Source organism: Sinocyclocheilus grahami, unplaced genomic scaffold, assembly GCF_001515645.1.
Source record: "Sinocyclocheilus grahami isolate Dianchi unplaced genomic scaffold, SAMN03320097.WGS_v1.1 scaffold135.1, whole genome shotgun sequence".
NCBI lineage: Eukaryota > Metazoa > Chordata > Actinopteri > Cypriniformes > Cyprinidae > Sinocyclocheilus > Sinocyclocheilus grahami.
The window spans coordinates 1,295,596-1,311,719 of NW_015505314.1; the positions used below are offsets into that span (position 1 = coordinate 1,295,596).

Genomic DNA, 16,124 nt, shown 5'->3' on the forward strand with positions numbered 1-16,124 from the left:
GGAATTATAGGTCAAATTAAATTAAAATGCCAACGACACGTTTCTGAGGACAGTCGGCTGACACGTGCAGCGCTCATATTTATTCAATGACATCATTGCCTTTTGAAGTTTAATCCAGCTATATCGCGACTCTTGTCTTTCCGCCCCCAAATGTAAGACCTCTTCAAATTATAATAAAGACATTTCTTATACCATTTAACGTATTTAAAACTTTTTATGGCCTTAAGTTTGACACAACTCACTTTAGAAATTTTTAAGGACCCGCAGGAGATCTGCATTTAAGATAGCCCATCGGGCAGAGTGGTGATACATCTTGGTAGTCCGACTGGAAAACACAATAGCCCCGGGACGTCGGGCTAGCGATTTTGCGAGCCCTGGGCTCGCTGTCATGACCCCCCATGAGGGTCCCACCCTTCTTGCATTTTCGTATTTTACCCGTCTCACTCCTTCATTTAGGACGACTAATAACCCCTCTCTCTTACACACCACCCCCTGCCTCCTGCAGTCACCATTCACCATAGTAGAGTAATGATCATTATGTTTCATTGTGTGTGTATTGGGATGATAGTAATGGGACAGCAGCGAGAGGAGGAAATCACTGTAATAAGATGATGAAGACCGGGTGGAGGTGACAGGAAATGATAAGGGTCGACCCAGGATAGGAATGAGATCTCCCATCACAAGCTTATGTGATGAGCAAACTTTGAGTTAAAGGAATAGCTCATCAGAATATAATTTAGACATTATTTACTTAGCCTAACATTGTTCCAAACATCAGTCTTTACCACACAATGAAAGTAGCAAACAGTGACCAAAAATGACAAAAAAGCACTATAAAAGCAGTCCGCTCGCTTAGAATAACTTATTATAGTTTTTATTAATATTTTAAATTAGCTTATATTTTTTTATTTTCCATTTTCAGTTCAATTTTAAAGCTTTAGTGATTTTTTTTGTCATTTTTGTTAGTTTCTTTTTTTTAATATGCCTACATTGTTGTTTTTTCACTTTGTTTTAGTTAGTTAATAAATAAAATTAACTTTGTTCACTAAAAAATTTAATAAAATATTATAATGTTTTTTTTCCTATGGTTTTAATTTTAGCCAACTATAATAATCCCAGTCAATATTGTTGTACACTACTGTCAAAGCAGTTTATAGTATTTATTATAGTATAAATATTTGAACAACTTTTTCCTGCCGAATCAAAGTCATGTATAGTGCAACCTCTGTATGAAGTAGGGCTGCACGATATATCGTTTCAGCATTAATATCGCGATATGCGCATCTGCGATAGTCACATCGCAGGATGTGCGATGTTTAGTATAGGCTACTGATCATTATATCTATACTGATTGTTTTCTTTGCCCACACACAGACACGGTGTCTACACCGGACGTGACAGCTGTACAGAGATACCCATTTTGAATAAATTTAGTAGCAGAGCTACTGCAAGGGATTTTCAGTGCTGGAAATCCATTTATCCTTTGTTGAAACGGAGACCGCAGGTCACGGTCGCTTAGCAATGGCAGATGCCACGAAAGCGCAAGCTCCCGAGCGCTTTGGGAAGAAGGAGAAAGCGGCACGACTGGTGTTTTCCCACACGTTCCACATGTGAACGGCCCCAAAGTCAATCTACACTGGACGTGACAAAGCGACCGTTGCATATCATTTGAACTTTGTGTCAATACGTCATAAATAGAACGTGGCATCAGTTTACTGTCGGGGATTTTTTCGTGTCGCGCCGCATCCAGTGTAGCCAGTCACACAGCATCACTGATTATAATGGGTTCTATGTCATTATATAGATCAGTGGTTCTATTGTATTTTGTCGCGTCGCGCCGCTCACGTCCGGTGTAGACACGGTGAGAGCCACGCAGATGCACGTGAACACTGAATTCTGTTCACTTCTGCGTCTATTTGTGCCTGAAATACTGTGCTCTGCAAGTATCCTTGTAAACACAGATGCTTATGTCTTAGGTGAAGGTAAACAACTGAGAAAGAAAATGGATGTGGAACATATTGGTTCACAATCACAGCAGTTTAATGTTCCTGTTGCTTTCTGTGCCATGAATGTTAATCAAACAACAAACGCAAAGAAAAATCACTTTTGTAGCTTTAACACAGATTTGTTAGATTTAATTTATAGTGAAAACTATGCAGTGTTATTTTACATTTGATTATTACATTCCTGTACCGGAATACTGTTAGACCTGAAAAATATAAAGCACTGCTTATTTAAATTGTATCTTTGTTCTGTTATCTATGCTTGCAATTTGTTTATTTCCTATGCTGATTTACTCGCCTACAAAATCACCCCAATCATTGATTTTTTTTTCTTTTTCAAATAGAGCTATATTGAAGTCATCAGATTATTTTATCATATCGCAATATATATTGCAGAAAAACAAATATCGCAATGTGAGTTTTTTCCAATATCGTGCAGCCCTATGAAGTCACTAAAATGTCACAGCAACATGGCAACTTAATATTTGTAAACGTAACAATAATTATGTTGATATTATATTTATTAATTAATAATTCACTTATTTGTAATATATATATAAATATAATTTTTTTTAAATAATAATTTCAAAATCATTCTAATATGCTGATTTATTATCAGTGCTGGAAAGTTGTGCTGCTTAATTTTTTTTTTTTTTTTTTTTTGGAAACTGATACGTTTTCAGGATTATTTAATGAATAAAGTTAAAAAGAACAGCATTTATTTAAAAATGGAAATCTTTTATAACAATGTAAGACTTCATCACCTTTGATCAATTTAACACATCCTTGCTGAATAAAAGCATTAATTTCTTTCAAAAGAAAGAAAGAAAGAAAGAAACTGACCCAAAACTTTTGAACGGTAGTGTACATTGTTACAAAAGATTTCTATTTTTAAATAAATGCTGTTCTTTTTAACTTTTTATTCATCAAAGAAAAAAGTATCACAGGTTCTAAAAATATATATATTAAGCAGCAAAACTGTTTCCAACATTGATAATGAGTGTATTAGAATGATTTCTGAAGGATCATGTGACACTTTATACTGGAGTGTTGATGCTGAAAATTCAGCTTTGCATCACAGGAATAAAATATATTTTAAAGTATATTAAAATAGAAAACCATTATTTTAAATTGCAATAATATTTCACAATATTACTGTTTTTCTGTATTTCTGATCAGATAAATGTAGCCTTGATGAGCAGATGATTCTCCGTGTAAAACATTACAAATCTGATCCCAAACTTTTGAACTGCAGTGTGTGTATAAATATATATATATATATGTGTGTGTGTGTGTACTGGTTTATATATCCTGGTGGGGACTTAAACCTGACTACACACAGACTCATGGGGACTCGTGTCACGGTGGGGACCTAAATTGTGGTCCCCACGGGTACAAAAGCTTATAAATCATACAGAATGAAGTTTTTTGAAAATCTAAAAATGCAGAAAGTTTCCTGTAAGGGGTAGGTTTAGGGGTAGTGTTGGTGTAGGGCAATAGAATATACGGTCTGTACAGTAGAAAAACCATTACGCCTATGGAGAGTCCCCACAAGGATAGCAAACCAGACGTGTGTGTGTGTGATTTGTTCTTGACCACTGTATTGACAGTGTACATAATGTATAAGAATCTGCAATGTACTCTACAGTTTTGTCTGGCTGCTAATGCACCACAGTTTCCCCCATGAGATCAATAAAGTACATCATCTAATAAATTCCATCAATTGTAAGCACATTTAAGTACTAACTCTAGTTGTTTTAATCATAAACATGAATGTATAGTTTGTTTTCCTTAATTGCCATTATTTTCTAGTGTGTTTTCTTTCTTTTTCTAAGTAGGTTAATCTTGTTTCTTGCAAATTATTACAGGATGAATACAGAATTAATACTGGATGTGCTTTGCTCTGGATCACACATGTTCACTTGGTAGGGCTCTGCTCTGTATAACAGGGCAGTGATGTGTGTGTAGTCAGCACATGTACATGTGCATATGAAACGCACAGCTCAGCACAATGTGAGACATGAAAACACACTCTCACCCAAGCCCTTTAAATAGGATCTGCACTGATTTATATAAACTACACAGAAAAAAAAAAATCAATTATGATCAATTTGTAATGTAATAGGCTGAACTAGGCAGTGATTCATGAGGGGAGTTGTGGCTGCATCACAAAGATCATGTACTCAAAAATGCCTCTAACAAAAACTATGGTTTAGCAATGGTTCTGGAATTATTTCCATATTTAGACTATTTACATTGTACTTCAAGGCATTTCAAAGAACACTACTGGAAATAATAAGTCATAGTAAGTGGAAATGTCAGGAAACTGACTAACCTATTTCCCTCTGCAGTACAGTATGCTGAATAAATAGTGATTTAAAACCGGAATACATTTGTATTGTGACTTTCTAACTTGAAATTCCTTGCATCTCCTCAAATTAATATACCAAAACATTTAAAAGGCTTCAGGGGGGGCACCTCGTGAAAGACAGCGCTCTCGGCCAATCAACGTTCTGCATCTGTGTACTCCGCCAATCAGCGCGCGGCATTTGTGTTTATGAACCGCCCAACAGCATCAATCCTGCTGCTGGAGGCCGTCCGAGCGTTTGGCTCGCTAGGCCTCATTGAATACAATTACAAACAACTTTAGAGTGAATAAAGCAGTATTTCCCCCTGAAAGAGTTAATAAACATACGCGATTAAGCATATCGCCCTATTTCCGGGATTTAAACTCCCTTTAATTGCCCCGTTCGACTCTGGCAGGGCTCCAACTGCCCCGCTAGCGCTACTTTAGCACAGAAAACAAACAGAACTTCATCCGGATCAATATCTCCCGATCACAGCTGATCATTAATACGCGTTTACCTTTGTAGCTCGCGTCCGCGCTCCGCCTACATCCCTTCAGCCGATTCTGTGGCGTAAATGCGAGCGGAATGCACGCATTGTCCCGCATCAGGAAGTCCGCGGTGTTCCCGCTGAAGTGAGTGAGCTAGTGCGCTCGCTATGGAAACCCCTGCAGCAGCAGCTCAGGTGCTCGCGCGCCGCCCGCCAAACACTGCCCAAATCATCGCGATGCCATAGTCATGCAGTTACTGTTGCCTACATACCCGGGTCTCTAGTGTAAGGTGAGGACTGTGATTTTAAGCCCTTCCGGTGAATGTCATTTATAGTTATTATAATGTATTTAAGTTGGCCAGCAAAGTTCAGAATAAAATGTCACGGGATTATTAATATTATTAAAATAATATTAAATGTATGTTAATATTCTACTTCAGAATTGTGTGCCCTCTAGAAGCTTGCGTTGTGAAAGTGAACGGCGCATTAGGGTGCCATCCCAAAGAGACACAAAACCACTTTCACGGACTTTTCCCTCCTGGTGGAATGACCTGCCCAACTCAATCCGAGCAGCGGAGTCCTTATCTTCAAGAAACGGCTTCGTTTGACCCTCTAACTCTAGCACTCTCTATTCATATGGAAGCCTGTTTCCGCCACTGAATAAAAAATAAAAGAGGTAATTGCGACTTTTTATCTCACAATTCTGACTTTTTTTCTCAGAGTTGCGTGATATAAATTCGCAATTGCGAGACATAAAGTCAGAATTGCGAGTTATAAAGTCAGATAAAGGCAGAATTGCGAGTTAAGTCAGAATTGCAAGTTATAAAGTCAGAATTGTGAGATATAAAGTCAGAATTGTGAGATATAAAGTCAGAATTGCGAGTTATAAAGTTAAAAAGACCCTCTAACACTAGCGCTCCCTATTCTTTTTCTATTCTATCTACTTGTTTTCTTTTTATTTATTATATATATTTTTTTTTAAAAAACCTTGCTAAGTGTACTGCATTATAGGCTAAGCAAGACTTGTCACAGCACTTACATATTATTGCCCTTTTATTGGTTTTGATTGCTTCTATTGTCCTCATTTGTAAGTCGCTTTGGATAAAAGCGTCTGCTAAATGACTAAATGTTAATGTAAATATAAATTATGTGTTATACATAAATTATATCAAGTACTGCAACGGTGTAAATTTCAAGCAAAAATATCATATTGCCATGGCCCTTCCTGTTTGAATATATATATATATATATAAGCAACACAAAATGTGAAAGTGCATATAATATTTGCTGTTGTGATTTATGTTTCTGAAATTTTGTGCTTTAATAAATTGTGTTTTTTAGAATTTAATGCAGCCTGCCTTGGTGTGTTAGTTTACATTTATAGGTGTCATGATGATGAGCATCTTGCTTTTTGAACAATTTAAGAAGTAATGAGTCTATCTGGTGGCCAAAGTATGGAACTACATGCAACTCTCACTTTTAAAACACGGTTACACTTTATTGTAGTGCTATTGTTACATTGTAATTACACAAATAAGTACGGAGTAATATTAATTAACCAACTTACTATAGGGTTAGTGTTTGGTTTAGGTTAGTTGCTTGTAATCATACATATTTTACTGAGTAGCCTACATGTAACTGCAGATATGCACATATATATATATTGTGGTTGTGTGTATGGGTTTGTGCAATCATACTGTATTATGCATTTTCATATATAAGCAAGTGACACAATCCATAACTCCATAATTTCGTGAGAATTTCACGGACCATTTGTTAGTGTAGTAGTTACTTACTGTATAGACAAATCCAGCGGTGAAAAGCCTTTGTCTTCAAACGTCTTCTCTTTGGTCGTGTGTTGCCCTTGCATTGTTTGCCTTTGTATTACACGTAGTTACTTTAAGTTTAACGTTAAGAAAGTATTGCCTGCCATAATACTGATATATGTAGTCTATGATTACTGACATGCCACAGCATTTATAGGTCAGACCAAGATACGTCAACGAATACAAATAGCTAGTATTATCATGATACGTTGTAATACCAGATTATATAGTTATGGCAATACCCACCTTGTATGATCTTCCCCTTGTACAAATGCACTTAAGCCGGGTGACCACTAAAGGGCAACAAACACCGTGTGTTGAAAGTGCTCATTTTCATTTACTATTAATTTGAATAGAAACTGTAATACTAATAACGTATACATTGTGGGACTCTTTTGTTCTCTCTTTGCGTCAATTGCTTTCAAAACGTTTACTTTAAATACCTGTCACCTCACTAATGCGTTATACTTCCTTGTAATGTATGAATTAGGAACTCGCCCTCAAACACCTTAAAATGATTAGCTTTTTCCTCACTGCTTTAATATTCACATTATGAAGTTATTATTTGTCATTTCCGCCATTCATATATTGTTACATTGTTTGTTTTTCACCATGGCAGTAGTTTGACCAGTAAAATAAGATCAAATAAATGTAAATAAACAGTAGATTAAAAAGCACTAGGGATGTAACGATTAACAAAACGATTAACAGATTCAAATATGTGACGATTCAAATCGGTTGAGATGCCAAACAAATCGCGATTCAGTTAGGTGTAGGAGTTTATATGAATGTATGTCTGAGGGGAACTTACTGTCTTTAGAAAAGTTTAGATGGTATTTTTTCTTTTCATCTTGCCTCTGTATAATGCATATTAAAGTTCATAAGTGCAGCGCTGCTTTGTTTACAGCAGAAACCAGGGAAATGCTTTAAGCGCCACCTGCTGGCAGAGAGTGAAACTGCGTCTCATTCAGCTCGTCTGCTGTTTCGGTTTCATGCAGATATTTTTAAGTATAGTTTCACAAAACTGAAGTCAAACCATTCTGTTTTTGCTTCAAATTTCGAAATTATACAATCCAATTTAGATTAAAAACTGCTCATGTTGCATGTAAAGAACACAGACAAAGCCTTAGTTTGTCTATATGAAGAGATTTATTTTATTTGTGTTACTTCTTTGTTTTGGGGCTTGTTTTAAAATGTCAATGTAGTTTTGTTATTTACATTTACATTTAGTCATTTAGCAGATGCTTTTGTCCAAAGCGACTTACAAATGAGGACAAAAGAAGCAATCAAAACCAACAAAAGAGCAGTAATATGCAAGTGCTATATTAGTATATTATTATAGTGTTATATTTCAATTTCACAAAGGGATGTGCAGCATTTTGTCCAAGCAATAATAAAAGGACACATTTAATTTATAATTTGTCTTAAATCTCCTTTTGTTAAAACGAATAATAATAATCGTGAATCGAATCGTGAGTTGAGTGAATCGTTACATCCCTAAAAAGCACAGTTCCATATTCTTTTTTTTTTTTTTTTGGTGTGTCTCTGTGATACCAAGTTTAGTCTTACCTGCAGCCATACGCTCATGATCGGTCAGATCCAGTTTTTTTTTCTCTCTCTCTCCATAAAAGATAATCTTCCTCCAGCCCAGAGTGAGAGGAAAGTCTTTTGTACCTGTCTGGTGTCATGCTTCTGTGTTCCAGCAGCAGACGTCTTTGATAAAAGTTTTCTGATTTCTTATATACCCCCAAGTTCAGTTTTCACACACAGTGACACGGACTCTCTTTTTTCTGAAGCGATTCTGATGTAACATATTTTGACAATGTCATATCTGAAAACGTACCAACATGGAACCTTTTTTTTTCATTTTTACTTTGTACCTCCAGTAAAGTAAAAAAAAAAAAACATCCTTAGATGTGTGTCTTTGTAGTAAAATATTCCTGCAACAAAAACCTCTACAAGAACAAAGTGCTATCCGGCTATTTTCTCTATAAAACCACAGTTTTTGGTGGCATCTCAGAGTTAAAGGGACAGTGCACCCAAAAATGCTAATTTTGCCATCAATTCTGCACCTCACACAACAGCAATCGTATTTATTTAGAAGGCACGAAATAGTAGTATGGACTACATTTATGGTGCTTTTTTGTCCCATTCAGAGCTTGACATTCAAAATCCCCATCCACTTCCATTGTGAAAAGTTCATATATAAGCAAGAAAATATCTCCTTTTGTGTTTCACAGAGGAAAGCAAATCATACACATTTAGAGTGGCATGAGAGTGACAGAATATTCATTGTTGGGTGTACACTCCCTTCTCTATGGTTTTCAAGCACTGAAACCCTGGCACCTGCTCTAACTGGAGTTTCCAAAGCACTGGAACACTCGAGTATCATTTGTAACACTTTCATTGATTTGGGACTCTCTGGTATCTCTGTAGGGATGCAGTGGACACATGGACAGCACATAGTGGATAGGGACACAGACAGAAGGACAGACAGGGGGTCTCGCCCAGATCAGCGGTACAGTACAGAACAGAACAGTATGACCTCTTAGTCAGCGCCAGCAGGAAATCCTCGACCCCGACATTGGTGAGTATTTATGTTACATTTCAAATCAAATCTAGTGGAAAAACGGGTCAGTTTTTTTTTAAAAATGTAAAATTTTTCGCTTTGAGTTCAAACATTAGGAAGCAAAAGGCAGAGGGGGTGTTTAATATACGGCTGTCCATCTACTGTTACAGCAAGTTTGGGCTGCACAGAAATATACATATATACATCTTTATGTATATTTGCCATGTTTGGTGATGAGACTGAAATTAATCGCAACGTAAAAAAAGGAAACCAAATAACCAAGAAACAATCCAACAAACAAAAGTGAGAAGGGAGATAGAGAGGAGGGTTGCGTGAACATTTGTACAACATCGGACAGGTACTGGAACACCACGCCACAGAGAAAGAGACGAGTATTAGGAAAAATGGTTTAATATCGGAGACAGAGGCAAAAAAAACTGCATCACACAAGAACATACATTTACAAAAATAAGTCTGACTGTTCCAGCTACACAGTTAGGTTAACAGCAAAGACAGAGAAACCAGAAAAATCTAAACAGCTAAAAGCAAAGTCCTCAAATTACTTTTATCTTGTTTGTCAAACTAATACATTTATCCACTGAAGGTGACTAAATACTTCTAAATCGTCTTTATCATGGAGACTGCACAATACTTAACTAAATGAAACTTACCGCTGTTGTAAAGACTCTTCGTAAAGACAAACGGCATTACGCATTTAGAAGCCAAAAGGAAAACTCCTCGACCCTCTTTCCGAGAAAGGAAACGAACAAAAGGATAAGGAAAGCAAATATTGATGTGAAGAATTAAGAAGAGGAGGCTAAAGATACCAAAGCCAAAGTTCTTCTAAAAAAAATCTTTATATCAAAACCTAACGTTCTGGACGCCAACTAGAAATCAAACTCGGGAACCAGTCGCTGTCGGCCCCTGGCTGGGGCCGCACAGCGTGTCGGATAGTTTTTTTTTTATTTTTCCTTTAATTGCCAGTATAAAAAGTTCCACTGGTACAAAAGGCATAAGTACAATCAGTGATAGAAATAGGAAAGCCTGCTTTTTTTTTGTACTTTTTAAATTCCCATCCAACGACAGATTTCCAAAGTGTTGTCAAACAAACATGTATCACGCTTACACAATCCACTGAAATGCGTCGACTTTGGCTTTTCTCAAGACAATACTTAAAACTACTGAAATCGTTCTTTTTTTTAGAATCAAACGAAATGATATTAATCTACAGACGACAAGCTTTTGTTACGGCACATTAGATAAACACATACATTTCCAAAAAACTTGACATAAGCCAAAATGCAAAGAAACTACACATCTTTTTTTTTTTTTTTTCCTCTTTAAAATACACTTGTTAAATAGCACTTAAGAGAAAGAAAGCAACAAAAGAAACAGATTCCAGATGCGTGTGGTGTGTAAGACCCCTGAGTGAAGAGTCTCAGCGAGAACTCCTTGTGAGTTTGTGCTTTACGAAACATCTGACAAATGTGTGTGTGAAATTGTGCTGGCCGTGAAAGCTTACCCTGTTCGTCTGAAGTCGATTGTGATGAAGTGTGATAAACGAAACAGAACACGGATATCGATAATGCACTGTGCTGAGGTAAAAACACTTGAGCCGAACCGCAGTTCATTACAGAGTGATATTACATCAAGTCACACCAATTAAATGAGGTCAAACAAAGATGCATTCCATGAAAAATTCAGCATGATAATAATTGCTTACACGCAACATACTGTAGAACTCGGTCTTGCGAACAAAATTTTCAACAACTTTCTGGAAGCGTAAGGAGTCGTCCATTTTAATACTGTGCGTTCTAACGCTGTGCTAGTGCGCATGTGCTTTTGTGTTTGTGCTAGTGGTTGTACGATTTGGCAAAGAGAACAGTATATCATAAACTGACGGACTCGAACATCCCAATACGAAACTTGCTCATTAAGGGGTAAATTGCAGAAAAAGTAACATCTTCATTTTTTTGGGGCCCCTTTCATGAAAGGCAAGCAGAATGAATTTCTGTATAAACCATTCATACAAAAACTGTCACAGTTTTACAAACAATTTATACAAATTTTCTTGTGTGTAAAAATAGCTATATGGTCACATTACAGAGAACAGACACTTGATTGACATGTTTTTAGTCTTGCGGCATCGTGTGTAACAATTTACATAAGAATGGTAAAAAAATTAAATCAAAAATGATCATGCAAAAATGTACTTAAAATGGATTTATGTCATTTACTTCAGACTGGTTTTATACGGCAATTTATAAAACGGATAGTTCGGGTCCTTGATTCTGATTGGTTGAGCCGCGTTCGAAGCTGTTGTAAATTACTCTACGAACATACACCTTTCTTTACGTTTGTCTGTTGCTTGGCCACCACTTTGTTGCAACCACATCTGATTCGGAGGAACTACATTGTTTGGTGGAAGAATACTGTTTTTATTAATATCATTACACTTTATTTGCTCCGTTTTATTTTGTGAAACCTTACTACGTATATGGAATAACCGTTTTATAAAAGCAATAAGCCCCAAGAAGCCATGGTTTACAGTGAATTTATAACAGCTAAGGGGGCTGTTATAATTTCACTGTAAACCATGGCTTCTTGGGGCTTATTGCTTTATTATGTACGGGTGGTTTATGTATAATACATACAGAAATTTATTCTGCTTACGTACAATTTAAGGACAAACATGTATACACAAAAACGATCTGGCGTGTACGAAAATGTAAATAAAAATTAGGGCTGCACGATAAATCGCATGCGATATTTAACGAGCATCTTGTCAGAAAGCCGGTTCTGTAATCAGCGGTAAATCTCCATCACCTGCGTGCTTTCACATTGAGCAGCATTAACTACACAGAGCCGTTGTTCACTGACGAGCTGCGCAAAACCACGTTCATATTCGCGCGATTTTTTGCGCAGCTTGTCAGTGAACAACGGCTCTGTGTAGTTAATGCTGCTCCATGTGAAAGCACGCACGTGATGGAGATTTACCGCTGATTACAGAACCGGCTTTCTGACAAGATGCGCGTTAAATATCGCATGCGATTTATCGTGCAGCCCTAATAAAAATGATTTAAACAAATTTGTTCTTGTTTCATGAACGAGTCCCTTTTGTTTTTTTAGCCGGCACAAAGTTTGGCAGATCCAGTTTTGGCTAAAGATTACAAATAACTGGGACGAATATACAACGAACAACCAGTCATAGCACAGACACACATCTGTACACAGTCAAACAAAACCCACACGCACACATATTAAATGTGCAGCAATGTATTCCAGCCCATTCATACTGATCGACGTGTTAAGGCAACGGCAGAGCTTGGGTATAAAATAGTGCTATAGAGTAAACTGGTTTGAGGGGGCTGCCTGTAAACTACGTTTGTAAACAATATTTTTACGGGCCTGTTCGAAAGATGTGTAAACGTTTACAGCAAAGTGCTACAGGCGCTATCGAACACTGTGGATCTTGCTGAACTACTTTGGCATCAGGACGGAGTTTTGCTTGTCCTACGAAGGTAAAATAGTCCTGATAAAGGCAGCAGAAAGCGAGACTACACGGAGACGTTTCGAGTTTAACGTAGCCACCGTAAACACAAATCAGCTGTTGCGTAATGATTATTTGGCTGTCGTGATGGCCCTGTATTATATTATGATGGTCAAAAGTTCAACGCCTGATTCACAATTCACAAAAATACATTAATATTTTGTCCCATCACACATAAATTGTTGACCGACAAACATAATATATCAGATGTCCTGTCATATATCAGTCCTGTCAAATTTTGGGCCTTCTGTGGTGTAAGTGCATTGTGTGTGTGTGTGTGTGTATATAAGGAGAACTGCTGAGACTCAATCTCAGGGGCTCACATACACACACCATCAAAGAAAAGAGGGTTGTGAGGTCAACCTTTAGCATAGGTGTGTGTATGCGTGCATGTGTGCGTGTGTGTGTGTGTGTGCTTGTGAGAGCGATTATGACACATGGGCACTTTTTACATCTTTACAAATAAAGAAAAAAGAAAGAAATCAAAAACATGAACAGTTTCAGGCAACAAGACCACAGAAGAGCAAGTTAACAACCTTTTTTAAATCTATATCTTTAAATATGAGGGTTCCATACAAAACACTTACGTAAAAATAAAATACCCATGTTATCAAATAATTTCACAAGTAAAACACTGAAGCTGTAGGCAGGATGTACCGTCAGAATTTGGCACTAAATTCCACTCATCTTTATAAGAAAAAAAAAAAAATCACATTTTTGCTGAACAACATAACACATCTAAATATTGTTTCCCACAATAGAAATGAAATAATATAATGACATAGATGCTTCACAAGCCGACACTGTAACTTTTAAGAATTTTTATATAGCTAATTACCCAACAAGAAATTTAGCAAAGAGGGACTCCTATCAAAAAAAAAAAAAAAAAAAGATTAATAATAAAAAAAACAAGGAAAAGAACAAACAAACAAACAAAACAAAAAGAGTAGTAGTAATAGTACTTATGAAAGGCTTTGTCTATTGTTCAAGTAAATTGATTTTTAGTCTTCTCTTTAAAAACATGAGACAAATAAGACTGTTAGACTTGATGAAACCACGACTTTATCCACGAAAAGCACCGACGGGACCGCGGGTTACACAAACTCTGTTTTTTTTTTCCTCTATACATTTAAACAGTATAAAATATAGGTCATTTCATGTGCATTTAAACCACAGATTGTCTAACTGTAAGTCAGTTCAGCAAAAGGTGTGACACGTAGGTAGCATTTAAAAAAAAAAAAAAACAGAAACCAAAACAAACACAAGAAAAAAAAAGGTCAAAATGAGGTCACATGCGAAACTTTTCCAAAAAAAAAGATCAGGTTAAGATCAAAGTACAAAGATCAGTAAAAGGAGACCAGATTATGAGCAGGAGAACTCAGAAAGACATCAGAAACAATGACGGGACGATGAGACTTTTTTTTTTTTTTTTACCGTTTCACCAACATCACATTAGCATTTTTTTTTTTTCATACAGTACACACATTTTGAATAAATTGCCAACATGTACACGTAAATGAGGCACTCGCTCACACAGAGAATACAAATACACACTCCATCTCCTCCATACAGACATACACCCAAAAGTATCCATCCTGGTCCGAGACCTCAGATGGATCGCCGTTTTTTTTATTTTTTTATTTTTTTTTGGAGAGTACGAACAAAAAAACGAACAATACGAATTTGAATGTCAGTTCATACCGAAGCACTTGCTCAAATTGGTCTGTTTGTCGATAAAGACTTTGGCAGACACCACGTTTCCGAAAGGCATGAACATCTGTAGGATGTCCTGGTCCCCAAATTCCTGTGGCAGGTGGTAGATGAACAGGTTGGCTCCTTCAGGTCCTGTTCCACAAACACAAAACATACACGTGTCCTCATTTAGTGAAGAAACCACAACTACGGTGCTGCATTAAAGGATTTTAAGGACAATAACGAATAAAAAAAATATATATATATATATTAAAAATGATATAAAAATTTTAAATATATTAAAATTGTGAAGTATTATAATAGAACATAACGCTTTTCTATATTAATATATTTTAAAATGCAATGTAATCCTGTGATGTAAAGTAGAATTTTCAGCAGCCATTACTCCATGATCCTTCAGAAATCATTCTAATATTGTTGATTAAAAAAAGTAAACTTTGTTTCAAACTTTTAAACGGTAGTTTGTGTATTTTTGACCGACACTGATTTGGTTATGGATGTATATTAATGACAAAATTTTCACAAAAAAATTGTGAAGCTGCATTTCTAAAGAAAAAAATAAAAGTACCAAGTACTACTTTGGAACTTTGTAAGATAGATTTATTATTTGTTATTTTAAATCTATCTATCTATCTATCTATCTATCTATCTATTGATATTACAGGGGTTAAATTGGGATTTGTTATATATATGTGTGTGTGTGTGTGTGTGGTTTTTGCAAATATGATTTATTCTGAAGCAATATTCTCATCAGTTTTCTATCAGCAGTGACATAAATCTATGTTTTTTAATATTTTATCCAATGGCATTTTTTTTCCTTTATAGAGAGCATTTTCCCACTAATCTCATTAATACTTTCATTTCAAATTACTTACATTTGATCTATAAATTCAATTATAATAATGTGATTATCTATACGTTATCAAATTAAATCATTTACACTGAAAAATACAACTGCATTAAATAATATTATGAGATTATTTTAAATATTTTTGAATATACAAACAAGAAATGATGGTGGAAATGATACTTTTCAACTAAATTAAAACGTCAGCAGGTGCCAGTAGTGAGCGTTTAATGAGTGAGTCATTGAGTCGTTCTTTCAACGATTCGTTCTAACGTCAGATTCATCAGATGTTTATGTGTGGGCTAATGAAACTTTGACTCAACAGATTCGTTCAAAACATGGAATCAATCAGCAATGAATCGTCTGGTTGCTGTGAGATGCGCTGTTTCTGCCTAAAATGTAAGTGACCTAATATTATTGTATTTGCTTATTGAACTGTTTATAGAACTATTAAACTGTCGTAATGGTAGAAACGTTGTGTGATGTTGCCTAACTAACTGTATTTTAAATATAAAAACTTTCCATTTTGATTTTTTACCTCAGGATGCTGAGTTTCTTAGTGCTGCGCGTTTTGATTTCTCCTGGAGAGGCTGTGAGCCTCGCCTCAACAGTGCAACCTTATACTGTCAATAGATGCATTATATACAGTAGCTATATCCATGATATTTCAGTTTTTCTTTTTTAATAAATCTGCAAAAATGTCAACAATTCTGTGTTTTTCTGTCAATATGGGGTGCTGTGTGTACATTAATGAGGAAAAAAAAATAACTTCAATGATTTT

The 16,124-nt window shown here is 36.0% G+C and overlaps 1 protein-coding gene and 1 long non-coding RNA gene across 2 annotated transcripts in view; both read right to left on the bottom strand.

Moving 5' to 3' along the window:
* The window catches only part of LOC107590976 (uncharacterized), a 51,432-nt gene extending 46,375 nt beyond the window's left edge, over positions 1 to 5,057 (bottom strand). The window contains exon 1 of the long non-coding RNA XR_001609843.1: positions 4,869 to 5,057. This is a non-coding gene — a long non-coding RNA (uncharacterized lncRNA). The remainder of the gene's footprint in view (positions 1 to 4,868) is intronic.
* Positions 5,058 to 14,473: 9,416 nt separating this feature from the next.
* The window catches only part of LOC107590980 (CUGBP Elav-like family member 2), a 101,611-nt gene continuing 99,960 nt past the window's right edge, over positions 14,474 to 16,124 (bottom strand). Inside the window, exon 11 of the mRNA XM_016279951.1 lies at positions 14,474 to 14,628. Coding sequence (XP_016135437.1) covers positions 14,474 to 14,628 — 155 coding nt within the window. The remainder of the gene's footprint in view (positions 14,629 to 16,124) is intronic.